General features: G+C 59.1%; 1 protein-coding gene across 1 annotated transcript in view; it reads right to left on the minus strand.

Annotated features, from left to right (window-relative positions):
- Nucleotides 1–12,695, minus strand: part of SLC6A2 (solute carrier family 6 member 2) — a 25,556-nt gene extending 12,861 nt beyond the window's left edge. The window contains exons 1-4 of the mRNA XM_036345626.1: nucleotides 12,259–12,695; nucleotides 5,691–5,822; nucleotides 3,129–3,366; nucleotides 842–980 (exon numbers count right to left, since the gene is read on the minus strand). Coding sequence (XP_036201519.1) covers nucleotides 842–980; nucleotides 3,129–3,366; nucleotides 5,691–5,822; nucleotides 12,259–12,532 — 783 coding nt within the window. The 5' untranslated portion in view covers nucleotides 12,533–12,695. The remainder of the gene's footprint in view (nucleotides 1–841; nucleotides 981–3,128; nucleotides 3,367–5,690; nucleotides 5,823–12,258) is intronic.
- Between the last annotated feature and the right edge of the window lie 504 nt (nucleotides 12,696–13,199).

Below are 13,199 nucleotides of genomic sequence, written 5' to 3' on the forward strand. Positions count from 1 at the left end.
GAAAATACATCCTGCATATCAGATATTTACATGACGATTCATAAGAGTAGCAAAATGACAGTTATGAAGTAGCCACGAAAATAATTTTATGGTTGGGGGTCACCACAACATGAGGAACTGTATTAACCCCTAGAGTGCCGGGGAGCACTATCAAAGCTTCGAAATGGCGTCCAGTTCTAAGTCTGCTTTTATTAGTGATGATGATATTGCTAAACATGTCGATGTAGTAAAGGTTTCCTTAAGTTTTTGAATATGTAACTTCATTTACTTGCGATTCATAATTTTTTTCCTAAACTGCTGTGAAATCAGCAAAAATGCCTTGGCAATTTTAGCATAGTTCCTAGGATATTGGTTGGCACTCAAAGGGTTAAAGGGTCGCAGCATTAGGAAGGTAGAGCATTCTCTTTCACTAAAAAATTCCGAAGGGGGAATGACTGGCTTTATAGCAAAGCCATAAGTAGGAGGGAACATGTGCATGAAGCGTCAGGCCAGAATTCAAGGTCCATCAAACACAGGTCAACAGGTCGCTTTTTGTGGCCGGCAACCAACGGGCTTGACCCCAAGTCCCTTGGGGTGTCCCGTCCCCAGGTCCCTGAGAGGAGCTTGGGTGGAAACGTGTGGGAGCCCTGGTCTGCTTGGAGCCCCCCACCTCCTGTTGGGGAGCCTGGGCTTGGGGAAGGGAAGGCACTTGTCCGAGGTCTCCCAGGGAGACAGGGGCGGAGCTGGGAGCAAACCCAGGCTTTGTGCGTCCCGTTCCACCTTCCCTTTTCACCGACTAACAGTTGCAGCGAGAAAAAGTGAATTGCTTTGAGGCCGACTGAACGCGAAACAGAGGCGTTACCTTTCCTGACGTCTTCACGCCTTTCCAGAGGCTGAAAAACAGGACGACGACCACCACCATCAGGCAGAGCAAGAGCTGCCACTGGGGCAGGCCGATGTCGTGGATGCCGCCGCTCTCGTGGAGGTGCAGGACGCCGCGCCTGCCAGGAGGACGGGGACGGGGCCAGGGGAGACGCCATCCGTCAGGGAGGACACCCAAGGCCTGGGCCACTGGCCAGCCCAAAGGTGCACAGTGAGGGAGACGGGCCCTGGGCTGCCTGGCCACAGCCCCGCACCATCGGGGACTGTTCTGTCCATCCCAGCCTGTGCCCAGGACTGCCCTATGGGACCGGCAAGTCACATGGGAGACTTCCCATGGTATCTAGTGGGCAGAGGCCAGGGATGCTGCTGCACACCCAACGTGCCCAGCACGGTCCTCCCTCACCCCCAGCATCAAATGATGCAGCCCCAAATGTCAAAAATCTCGAGTTTGCGAAATCCTTGTCGGCAGCACAAAAACGTCAGCCTTTCAGAATCTGAGGCCTTTCGCGGTGGGCCCGGGTCCAGGGCAGCCCCTCCCTCACCGCACCCTGCCTGTGGCTCCTGGCAGTGGCCAGCCAGTTGTCATCCCCTAATCACATTAGGCGCTCAGCGCTTTGGGCCAGAACACGCTTCCCAGCCCAATTTGTCTGCTTGGCAAACTTCTCATCCTGCTGGTCGCAACTCAGAAATGATGCCCTGGCTTAGGCCCCTTTCCTATGGAGAGAGAGAGGGAAAGGGGGGAAGGGGGGACATAAAAAGGGGAGGATGGCAGACACTGAACGTATCTAAAATGACAGGACCGGAATCAGCAGCTGGGCCCGTCTGACTTCATTCTGCTTCGAACTGCTCTACGGGCTAAGTGTTGAAAGCCTCTAGCCTTCAATCGGGTGGCAGAAATGCCCCCTGCCAGGCCCCTGGGATAAAAGGCTAGACTCCGAGCTGATGAAGGAATGCAACCACCCCCACCCCCCACCCCGCTTCCAGCAGGCCCAGGCCTTGGGGGCTGTTAGCACATGTTGCTTGGGTTTGTTGCCATTTTTCCAGAAAGTTAATGAAAGTGAATCGGGAAGTACGCGGTCCAGGCTTTCCACAGTCTGCGGGCCAAATGGGCTTCGTTTCTCACTTGACATTTAAGCTTGGGGGTTGGTGGGTGGTAGGGCGGAGGGGGCGTCTCCCTTCTCTCCCCCCAGGATCAGGCAGGGGGAGAGTTCTCGGTTGCCCGGCGTGCTCCCCAAGGACGCCCTCTGACAGAGGAAGGTCTGAGCCTCAGGGTTGCTTTTAGCTGCCGGCTGTCTGGCTGCGGGCGCGGAGCCTGCAGAGAATAGCGGTTTTGTTTCCTTGGATGATGGGTGCGATCCCTCAGCCTCAATGAGCACAAGATGGCAACAGCGCTGGCCAGCAGGCGCTGAGGAAAGAGCAACCACTAACCTCGTCAGGGTTGGCACTCCGAGTCCTGCTTGCTGGTCCCCAGACGGAGCTGGGATGGCTTTTAAAGCAGAAACAGCTGGCTAACAGGGCCATGTGCCATTAAAAAAAAAATGCAGAGGCAGCCGTGGCTTGGTGACTTGGGAGCTCACAAAAGGAGGCTCCAGGTGAGAAAGGGAGGCGTGGGATGGAGTCCTGTCACCCCACAGGGTCCTGCACACCTGCCCCCAATACACCCCGATGAGAGGATGAGGAGGGCAGGAGGGCGGCCCGTGCACGGGGTGAGGGCCTTGACGCAGACAACCTGGGTTCTGGTCCCAGCTCTGCCTCGTACCTAAAAACTGGGCCTCCACATTCTTATCTGTGAAATGGGAATAACTACCACCAACATGAACTGCGAAGACTCAATGGGCCTCAGATGGGAAGGGATGCTTGGTGCCTGGCTCATGGTAGCTATGAAGCTTGGGGGCGGGGGCTTTACAAGAGAGGGGAGCGAAGGGGAGGGGAGGGAAGGGGAAGTCTGCAGAGCGGAAAGCTGCTAAAATAGCCTTAGATTCTGCTTCCACTCAGCCCCGCGCTGACGGGTGTCATCTTTTTCTGCTACATTCTGCTCACAGCTGGCCTGGGGGACGTGTATGGGGACTGTCTCCCCACCCCCACTCCCCTGCACCAGAACCCGTGCTCCTCCCACTGCCTTGTCCAGGGCTGTACCCTCAGCTCCCAGCCCAGGGCAGTGCCCATCACGAAGGATGACCAGCGTGCCCCCCTCCCCCTGTGGTTTTCCTGAGCATCTGGCTCCGGTCCGCCCAGCACAGGGGACAGGACGCAGGTGGAGGACTCACTCGTAAAACTCTGCGGCCGGCGTGAACTTGTACTTGGAGTACTTGGTGTGGTTGCCCAGCATGGAGGCGTTGAGGAGCTTGGGGTCGGTGCAGTTGGGGCTGTTCCAGGGGTGGCCGCAGTCGGTCCAGGGCAGGTGGAAGGTGAACGAGGAGAAGAGGTAGTAGAGGGACCAGGCGATGATGACGTTGTAGTAGAAGCCGACGTAGAGGGCGATGAGGATCACGGCGTAGCCGACTCCTGGGTGGGAGGCAGAGGGGCTCAGCAGGGTTCCCCCAGGCCTGGCCCAGAGCCAGCTCTCCTGGGGGGCCGACTCCAACCACTGCACCACCCGACCCACACCTTTCTTTTTCTGTCGCATTGTCACAGCCCCATCTGTTATCTCCTAGGCACCCACCACCCCTTTGCCTGAGGGCTCTCTCTGGCCCATGGAGTCCCCTAGGCCCGCACATCGGGCAGGCAGGTGTGCCAGGACCTTAATGTCCCCACTGGAGCCTAAGTGCCCGGGCTCCCTCGCCTCGGGCAGGAGAACACTGAGGCGTGGGGATATCCCCGGCCCGTGGTGGGGCTGGCTTATTGCCTGCCTCCCCTTCCCTCTCCCCTAGTGGGGTTTCCTGGGATCACCTCCCCAAATAACTCCTTACATGGAAGCCTTTGTCTCAGGACCTGCTTCTGGGGACCCACAAACCAACCCTCGCTGGCCAGAACTTCAGCCCCTGTGTTCTCGGGGTCCTATTTGCAAGCGCCTGCGTTATGCGCCCTCATCTTCCTGAACGTATCAGGAGCTCCTACAGGGCTAGTTCTATGGCCCTTGTCCCCCGTAGACGTGTTTTTTGCCTGCTCAGCATGGCTTAAGAGAGAAGCCGTAAGTATTCTTATCTTATAAGGCTTGATGAGGCTCATCCCTTACTCTCTTCTTGTAGCTGTAGGCACATGACTCAGGCCTGGCCAAGCAGAGCTCTGCTTCCCCACAGCCGCAGTGATTGGCTGATAGATGGGCACATGACTCACATCAAGCCAATGAGAGTCCTTTCTGGGACCTTGAATAAAGCTATGATGACATAAGGATGTTTTTGTTTTATTTTGTCACTGTTCAACTTGGTGGCATTTAATCTTGTTGCTGATGGCCAGCTTCGCCGGTGTTTAGGGAGAGTGTGCCTGAGAGTGATGCTAACGCTGATGAAAAAGACTTGAGCAGGAATGGGAGAGATTCCAGATAAATGATTCAAGAACCTGGATCAAGCTGTACTTGAAGCTAGCCAGAAATTCCTGGACTTTACCAAATCATCAGCCAATACATTCTCTTTTATAGTTGAGCCACTCGGCGTGGGGTTTCTGGAAAGACGAGAATAGTTCCTAACGAATACACTCATGTCTTGTGAGCGTCTTGTGCCAGCCTGTGTCACCTACAGTTCAGAGTACACAGGAGGCACTCAGAGACACATGACAGCGGAGAAGAGGCTCGGAGGAGTCACACTGGTGCCCGGTGCCCCTGGGCCCAGCTCCCTCAGCTGTGCGTGGGAGACTGATTCGTACTCAACGTCCTTCTCACAGCATCAAAGGGGCCAAGAAATGGCAGTTGCTGTGGCCGCTTCCTCCAGATGTGCCCTAAGTCCCAAAGGCCAGCGGGCTTCCTCTTCTATCCCAGCTGCGATCCACTCGCTGTGGCTGTTGTGGTAAGGACTGCGAGGCAGCTTGCTGGCTGAGCCCGGACGGCTCTGTGATCAATGTACCCATATACCAGGGGAGGGAGAGTAGCGAGCGGTGGTACATGTCAGAGGTACCCATACCTCTGACACGTCTGCATTTCCCGAAAGGGGCACCCTCCTCTTGTCACTCGGCTGGATTGTGAAGTCAGATTTGCAGACTCTCTAGGCCAGGGGTGGGCAACCCTTGGCACACGTGCCGAACAGGGCATGCCAGTAACTTTTGCTGGCACGCGAAACCCTCTCTTATAATCTTCCATTTACAACTGTGAATCTGTGTTCTCAGTGATGAATTTTGTTAAGTCTCGTAATAGGAGTATCGCCTGACGGATGAAAGTAGTAGCTCGTGCATATCTCTGAAGGTCACGAAATAGAAACCTTTTGTCAGATCTCTGTCATCAGTGATGCAGCAGCAGAAGTCCCACTGATAATATCAAACGGAGTCATAAAGTTTTCTGTCGGACTATCAGTGTACGTGTATACATTAAAAAATAAATGTATTTTTCATCATCATATACTGTGTTTTTGTCGCTCGAATGAATTCTATTATTTCTTCATCAAAGTTCTTCACATACGTACACCTTAAGAGATATCAAGTAGGCGTAACATGTTCTAAAAAAATTAGGGTTGGCAGGCAGAAGAATTTTGAGTCAGAGATTTTGCTGGTTTTGGCACGCACTCACAAAAAGGTTGCCCACCCCTGCTCTAGGCCAAAGCTACTCCTGAAACACCCAATGCCCTCCAGGTAACTGTGCCATGGACCGCGCACCGGATCCCACAGGAGAGTTGTCCGCCTCGGATCCCCCTGCTGGGGCAGGGTCTTGGACAACCTCGGGCGCCCCCAGCCCCATCTTTTACCTTTGAAGAACGGGCAGATCTTCCACACGGTGGCTGCCCCTTCCCGGTTGAACTGGCCCAGAGCCAGCTCCATGTAGAAGAGGGGCATCCCAGCGATGATGAGGAACAGCGTGTACGGGATCAGGAAGGCACCTGCAGGACACAGAGGCGGAGCCTGAGCCCACAGGCCCCAGAGCTGCGAGGGTCCTCACTCCTCCACCCGCCCCACCACTCCCCGAGGGGGACTGTGTGGCAGGCACATAGGGGATACGCAGGGCGATTAGTGCAAATCATCACAACGGCAGTCACAACCATAGTGGCCGTGGTAATATCATAATGAGCGTCCGTCATCAAATTTAGTAAAATCTGGGTTAATCAAAGGTACACAGACGTGTTTCTCGCAGGACCCTTCCAGCCTTCGACACACAAGCGCGCTGTGAAGCGCCAGGAGGAGGCCACAGGGGAGTCTGCCAAACTTCTGTAAGTACAGACCTTCCCTTTCATGCAGGCCCCAGGGAGGGGGGCAGCAGGGGGCCAAGGGCCCAGGCCAGTGGGGAATGAAGGGGTAGGGGAGGGAGTGTGACCAGGGAGGGGCTGCGAGGAGGAGAGGAGGGTCCCCTGAGACCTAGCTGGACCAGCTCCCCAGACTACGATTTCCCGAACTGAGTTCCAGCCACACCTTCGTATTTGGAGGAGCAACAACCCCCGCCCAGAGCTGTTCTCTGGGCGCCCGGGTGCCTGCAGCCCTGCTCCCCGGTTGCCTCTGCCCAAGGCTTTCACGGGAGTCCCAACAAAACCCAGCTCAGTGCCGGGGGCAGCTGAGTTCTCCCCGCTCCGCACACTTCCCCAGGGCACGGCGAAGGCCAAGTGCAAGGGGAGTAAGGTAACAAGAGATGACAGAGCTGCTCCCAGCTGGTGGCCGGGCCCCTGCTGGGGGGACAAAGGCTCTCTCTCGAGGCTACAGATGCAAGAGGACACCCCAGGCCACAGCTGCTAAATGAAACACGCTCTCCCCTCCTGTCTTGATGACCAGACCTTGGCCATGGAGCGAGTGTGAAGTTCCAGTTTGGAGCCGGCAGCTCTCCATCGGTCTCCGCCCTGGAAAGTGGCGGAACTGGGGAGCCCTGTTTGCCTGGCTCTCCCTTTTCCCCACCTCAGCTCCAACCAGAGAGGCGCCAGGCTACAGCCTCTGCGGAGAGTGGGCTGAGAGTGGGCCCCGGCCTCCCCTCGGGCCTGGGGCTGAGCCAGCGTCTCACACAGTCCATGTTGCGAAGGAGCCAGGCAAAAGGGCCACGGGGAGCTGGAGGGGGTGGGGTGCCTGGGCAGGGAAGTCCAGGGTCCTGGTACCTGGGTGTGGTGGGTCGGGAGGCAGTGTTCTGGGTGGGCCGGCCTGCCTGGCTCTGACTGCGTGAGAAGAGTAGGAGGGGAGAGCAGGGGGTTCGGGGAGGGGGGGGGGCTCTCTATGGCCCAGGGCCCAGGGCAGGCCCCTGTGACATAATAAGAAATGTATGTATTTGCTCTCCGCTCCCAAATCCCTGGCACTCTCTCCCGAGATGTGGGTAACAGGAAGGCCTAACAGAGCTCCCAGGCCCCCTGGAATTTTCTGGGGGTAGCAGTGTCCCTTATTCTGGTGAAATGGCTCTGGGGGCTGCTGCATGGTGACGGTCCGCCAGACAGACTAAGCCCTGATTAGAAGATTGGGGGCTTTCAGCAGCCCCCCAGCCCCTGGGGAGGAGACGGGCTGGCGATGGACGGAATAGGGACCACGTCTGGGTGATGAAGCCGCCACGGAAACCCCGAACGACAGAGCTGGGAGGACTCCCAGGTGGGCGGACATGTCCACGTGCCAGGGGTTGGCGCACCCCGACTTCCTGGGGACAGAAGCTGCAGTACTTAGGGTCCTTCCAGACCTCACTCCATGTACCTCTCTATCTGGCGGCTCATCGGTCTCCCTTTTAATAAACGGGTAAATGTAAATAGGTGGTTTTTACTGGGTTCTCTGAGCTGTTCAAGAAAATGATCAAATCTGAAGATGGGACGGTGGGAAGCCCCGATTCGCAGCCGGTTAGCGACGGGGACCTGAAGCGTGGACGGCCTTGTGGGGTTCCCCACTCACAGCGAGTAGACAATGTCAGAACTGGACTGCAGGCCATTATCTTGATGTTCCTGGCACACGATGGGCATTCTTTTTGTAAATGTTTTTTGGTTAAATAAACGGATGCCAGCAGTGACTTACACACCGCTAATGAAAGCCCCGGGCCTTTCTCCCCTCATGCGGTGACCTAGGCAGTTGGGTTTGGGACCGCAGGGTAGGAGGTAACATTGATCCCCGTGAAATCCCATCTTGCTAGGAAGGGCCCTTCTAGATGTTTGGGCCAGCTCAGAACCACGGGCCAAATCATGCTGGTGACCTCGACCCCAGGTCCCAGCTCCAGCCCCCAGTGCGCGTCTCATTGCTGCACACCTGTCAGATGAAGGGCCACCCCAGCTGGCTGGCTCATGGGCATCTGAACTGAACTTGGCTTGCCGAGCTCCGGGTGTAGACAGCACCCTGACGGCCAGGCCAGCGGTGAGGGCATTGAGTTTGCACTGCTGCCCCCGGCACCGGCCACCACCTCCTGCCTGGCCTCAACAACCCCAGCTATTTTGGCCAAGAGAGTCCCTACTGGGCTGTGGGTACCCGAGACCTGGAACTTACTTGGGAAAGGAGGGGAACCCCATTTGGGACCCAGGACCCCATGGGGCCGCATGAATGGTGAAGGGAACGTTAGTCCCCATTCTCTGGGCGAGGAGACGACAGCGAGACAGGGGTAGGCTGTCGGAATACAGAGCGAGGCCCAGCCTCCATTCTTAATGAATAATGAATAATTCCCCAGGCCCAAGCATGACTACTCCCATCATTTTCCCTTCGCCAATGTCCTCTTAGAATCAGCTCTGCTCCCTCCAAAGGCAGGACCTTGCCCTGCTCCCGGGTCCAGCCCGTGGTTAGAAATCACTGACCAGGAACACCAAGCGTAACAACTCCGTTTACCGAGCTCCTACGCGGTGCGGGGCGTCCTGTGTATATTCTCCGTCATGACGCCTCACCGACAGGGAGGCACGGCTCCTCTGCTTTTCTGCACAAGGAACCTGAGGTCCAGAGCGGACGAGGGACTTGTCCACCAAAGCCACATCTCCCAGAAATGTCAGGCCTGGTTCAGACCCAGGTCTATCTGAACCTAAAGAGCCATCGACACGACCTGTCACACGAAAGCAGCCGCTTGCAAAGGATGGTTCCCAGTGGCCTCGCCCCCCGCAGGGAGGAAGATGCCGGGACCCAGTCCACTGGCCCGGTCCTTTCCCGGGAACAGGCCACGCCCAAGCCCACAGGTGCCGAGGGGGGATGGAGAACCCTGGAGACAGCCCCACTGCCTCCCTGCTGGAGAAGGTTGTGATGGAGCCCTGGAATGTTCTAGAGTGCCTTTCCCCAACCGGAAGCCTCCCACACACCTGTACTCCCGCAGCTGGCCCACAGGAAGGCCACTGGGCTGATCTCTCCCAGCAGGTCATGCAGGAGATAGTAGCCGGGGGTCTGACCTACGGCACCTCTATCATAGCACAGCGGCCTCCCGTCTGAGACGCCACGGACCACTGGCCGCGGAGCGTTACCGTGTTAATCCTGGCACCGAGGAATGACCAGGGGCTGCCAAGGACCAGGGCGGTGAGTCCGGGCTGGAGCACAGCGCTGGGCCAGGAGAGGGGTGGGTCTTGGGGGGTCCTCTGAGCTCACCTCCAGCGGCAGTGGGGAACCTGGGCTCAGAGAGGGGCAGGGCCATGCCCGGGGTAACAGAGCTGGGTGAGGAGTAAGTTAGAAAAGGAGCCACCTTAGGCTCAGAGACGGCAGCTGCCCTGCTGCGTTGTGCCAACCAGGGGCATCCTAGCCAGACATGGAAATTCATGGGTGATACCTCCCCACCCTAGCCTGGTGCCCGAGGTCTCCACGGCCAGGCCCCGACTTGCCTCTCCACCCTTTCCGCTCCCATCTTGTCCTTAAGCCTTCATGCATGTCTCTGAGTGACCCCACTTCCATTCGCCATCAACTAGAATATCTCCTTCTACCCCCCAAGGCTTGACCATGCCCCTCCCGTTCCCAGAAGCTGAGCGCCACCCACAGCCCCCCGCCTCCAGGCTTCCCGCAGCAGTGCTTGCCCCCGCCACCCGCCACCCGCCGCCCAGGTCATCGCGAGGACGTCAGCGAGGAGGCACCGCGACCTGGGCCGAGGCCATCCTCCCTGCCTGGCTCCCCGAGGCGCACTCCATCCTCACAACAAGCTCTGAGTTGAGCACCATGGTTTCCATTTGACAGATGAGGAGCCGGAGGCCGGCTGCGTCCCCCAGAGGCACATAGCTGGGCGTTAGCACCAGGCTCCTGATCTCACCCCAGCCCACAGCGGGTCTGCTCCTCCTGGAGAGGCGTAAGGTCCTCGTATGAACGCATTCATCCCATAGACGTTTGCTGGGCACCTCCTACCACAGTCCTGGCATCTAGGCCTTATCTCGGGCGTCGGAAATACACAAACCACGGTCTCTGCTCTCAAGGTGTCAACAGACAAATGACCGAACAAGTCGGGATGGGCTGCGGGCAGGGCTAGCCAGCCTAGGCGAGGGGCTTCCCGATCACGTCCCTTCAACATGGGAACCTGCCGGCCAGTGTGGCTCAGTGGTTGATTGCCAACCTATGAGCCAGGAGATCACGGTTCGATTCCCAGTCGGGGCACATGCCCTGGTTGTGAACTTGATCCCCAGTGTGGGGCGTGCAGGAGGCAGCCGATCAATGATTCTCCCTCATCGCTGATGTTTCTACCTCTCTCTCCCTCTCCCTTCCTCTCTGAAATCAATAAAAAAAAAATTTTTATACGAAGGGAATCTGTGCTCCATCTTGTGCCCAGGGCACCTGGCACGCCACCTTGCACACGGCAGGCACTCGGTGCTGGTGGCCACGGCCAAGTGCACACAGTGCCACGGAAAGTTCCGGGATGTCCATCCAGCCCATGTGTCCACCTGGCCACCCACGCTGCTTTCGGTTTCCACACTTAGAACAATGAAAACAACTTGTTGCAGCGAAGCCCTGAGCAGCTACAGCTCCTGGCAGGCAGGCGGGGAGGGGGAATGATCTGGAGGACCCAGCGGAGCCTAGCTCTGGGGCTCCCTGGGAAGAACCCATCGAGATTGCTGATTCATGATGGAGCCCTCCACTGCCCAGGGACAAGCGTGAGGTCATGCTGGGTGGCGCGGGCTAGGGCAGTGGTCAGCAAACCGTGGCTCGCGAGCCACGTGCGGCTCTTTGGCCCCTTGAGTGTGGCTCTTCCACAAAATACCACGTGCAGGTACGCACGTACAGTGCGATTGAAACTTCGTGGCCCGTGAGCAGAAGTCGGTATTTTGTGGAAGAACCACACTCAAGGGGCCAAAGAGCCGCATGTGGCTCGCGAGCCGCGGTTTGCCGAGCTGCAGTTTGCCGACCACTGGTCTAGGGTCTCTCAGTCTGCCCGTCATTCATCAAGTCCCTGCTGAAACGGCGTGGGATCTGCAGGTCCTCTCTCCTTGGGCCTGAAGGGCCCTGGGCTTAAACCCCCAGCAGCCCAACGTGCAAAAGTGTTCACCTCTGTCTGCATCATGTGTCCCATTTCCCACCCAGAGCGACAAGCGAGTGCCTAGCGCATGCACTGAAGCAAACAGCGGGGTCCCGGGCCCTCACGCCCAGTTCACAACCCTCTCCCTGCCCTCCTCTGCCCCCCTGGAATCCTGAGCCAGTGCCTCTGCCAGGCAGGATGGTCCAGTGGATAGAGAGGTTTCCAGACCTGGGTCTCCCTGCACCAACCTCTGCCTCTACGTCATTTCCCCCGGGCTTTCTGCAGGGCACCCCTTAGCTCATCCCAGCAAAAGGGGCAGGACGAGTGGTTTGGGCACCGAGGAGCAAAGGCCCCGGTATCCTGGGCGGGGCTGCAGTTCATCTCTAGGCGCTCAGCCCAGGGCAGGGGGGTATGTCCCCCAGCACGGAGCGGGAGGAGAGCGCCTGGCTGTATTCCCAGGCCCCGGGCCCCCTCCACGCTGCCATGGTGCCAGGACCCCATCCCAGTCCCCAATCCCTCCTAGCCTGTGCCCTCTGGCCCCTCCAGGCAAACAACACCACCTATGAGTGGGGTTCTCTTTGTCCCCGGAATGCAGGAAGCCTGGTCCTCTCTCAAGCTGGGGGTGCTGAGACCCCCCTGTGCCTGGCTGTCACCTGCTGTGCACTTTAGCGCCCCTTCCAGAGCTTTCCAAATCTCCACCCCCTTCCTGTGGACCATCAAACGTCAGGGATCCTCACCCAACCTGTGCCCGATCCCCTCCTTCCGGCCAAGCGCCGGTCACTGTCCAAGTTCATGCCTCAATTTCCCTCTTCCACCGGGGACTCCCATGCTTTTTCTGTGAGCCCTGCCCGGTCCCTGCCTGCGCCCCAAACTTGCCCGTGCGCTTCCTCTCCCCTGGGTGTGTATCCCAGCCGCTCTCCCAGCCACTGCTACACAAGCAGCCTCCCCAGTCCACACCCCCGGCCCGCGGGGCTCACCGCCGCCGTTCTTGTAGCAGAGGTACGGGAACCGCCACACGTTGGCCAGGTCCACCGCGAAGCCCACCACCGACAGCAGGAAGTCGATCTTCTTGCCCCAGGTCTCCCGGGGCGGCTCCTCGCGCCCGCGGGACGCCAGCAGGCACTGCACCCCGTTGCGCTCCTTCACCACCAGCAGCTCCTCGGCTTTGCGCGCCTGCAGGGGCTGCGCGGCCTCGGCGTCCGCCCCGCCGCTCTCCGGCTGCACCTGCGGGTTCATCCGCGCCAGGAGCATGGCTGCGGCGGGCGGCGGGCCGTCGGCGGTCCTGGGAGGCGCTGCGCGGAGAAAAGGGAAAGATGTGGTCACGGGGCCATTCGCCTCCCGATGCCGCCCGAGATCGCCGGGGACACCTCGCTCCGCGTGCGCTGAGCAGACGCGGGCGCCCAGGAAAGGGCGCGCGTCTGTTGGGACAATTTGGAAACAGAGGTGGTGGCGCGGGGGGCTGTGCCGGAACTCGGAGGCGGAGACCGCTCCTGCCCGCCCTGTAGGTCCGGCTTGGGACCTGGCAGCCCTTCCCTCTTTCGGTCGCCCCCTCTCGGTCCCAGAGGACGGGATTTGGACACGCCAAAGGCAGAAGTTTCCTAGGGCGGTGACCCACCCGGTGCCGCTGGCTGTACCCTCTCCCCCCCCCCCCCCCCCCCAGCTCGGGCCGCGCCATCTCCCCCAGCCCCGGGAGCCTCCGCGGACGCGCGCGCCTCCGCACGTCCAAGTCGCTGGCGCTCTAGCTCCGCGCGCCCCAGCCTGGGTCTCCCCGGCCCATCCAGCGGGTCCCGGGAGCGGGGCGCACTCACGTGTCCGGCAGCGACGGGATCCCGGATGCCGTGCACCCTGCCCGCCCGCCCGCCCGGGACCCGCCTCGCTTCCTCGGTTGCGGGGCGCCGGCCGGGCCCAAGTTCCGCCG

The sequence above is a fragment of the Myotis myotis genome, unplaced genomic scaffold (genome assembly GCF_014108235.1).
Source record: "Myotis myotis isolate mMyoMyo1 unplaced genomic scaffold, mMyoMyo1.p scaffold_m19_p_19, whole genome shotgun sequence".
Lineage (NCBI taxonomy): Eukaryota > Metazoa > Chordata > Mammalia > Chiroptera > Vespertilionidae > Myotis > Myotis myotis.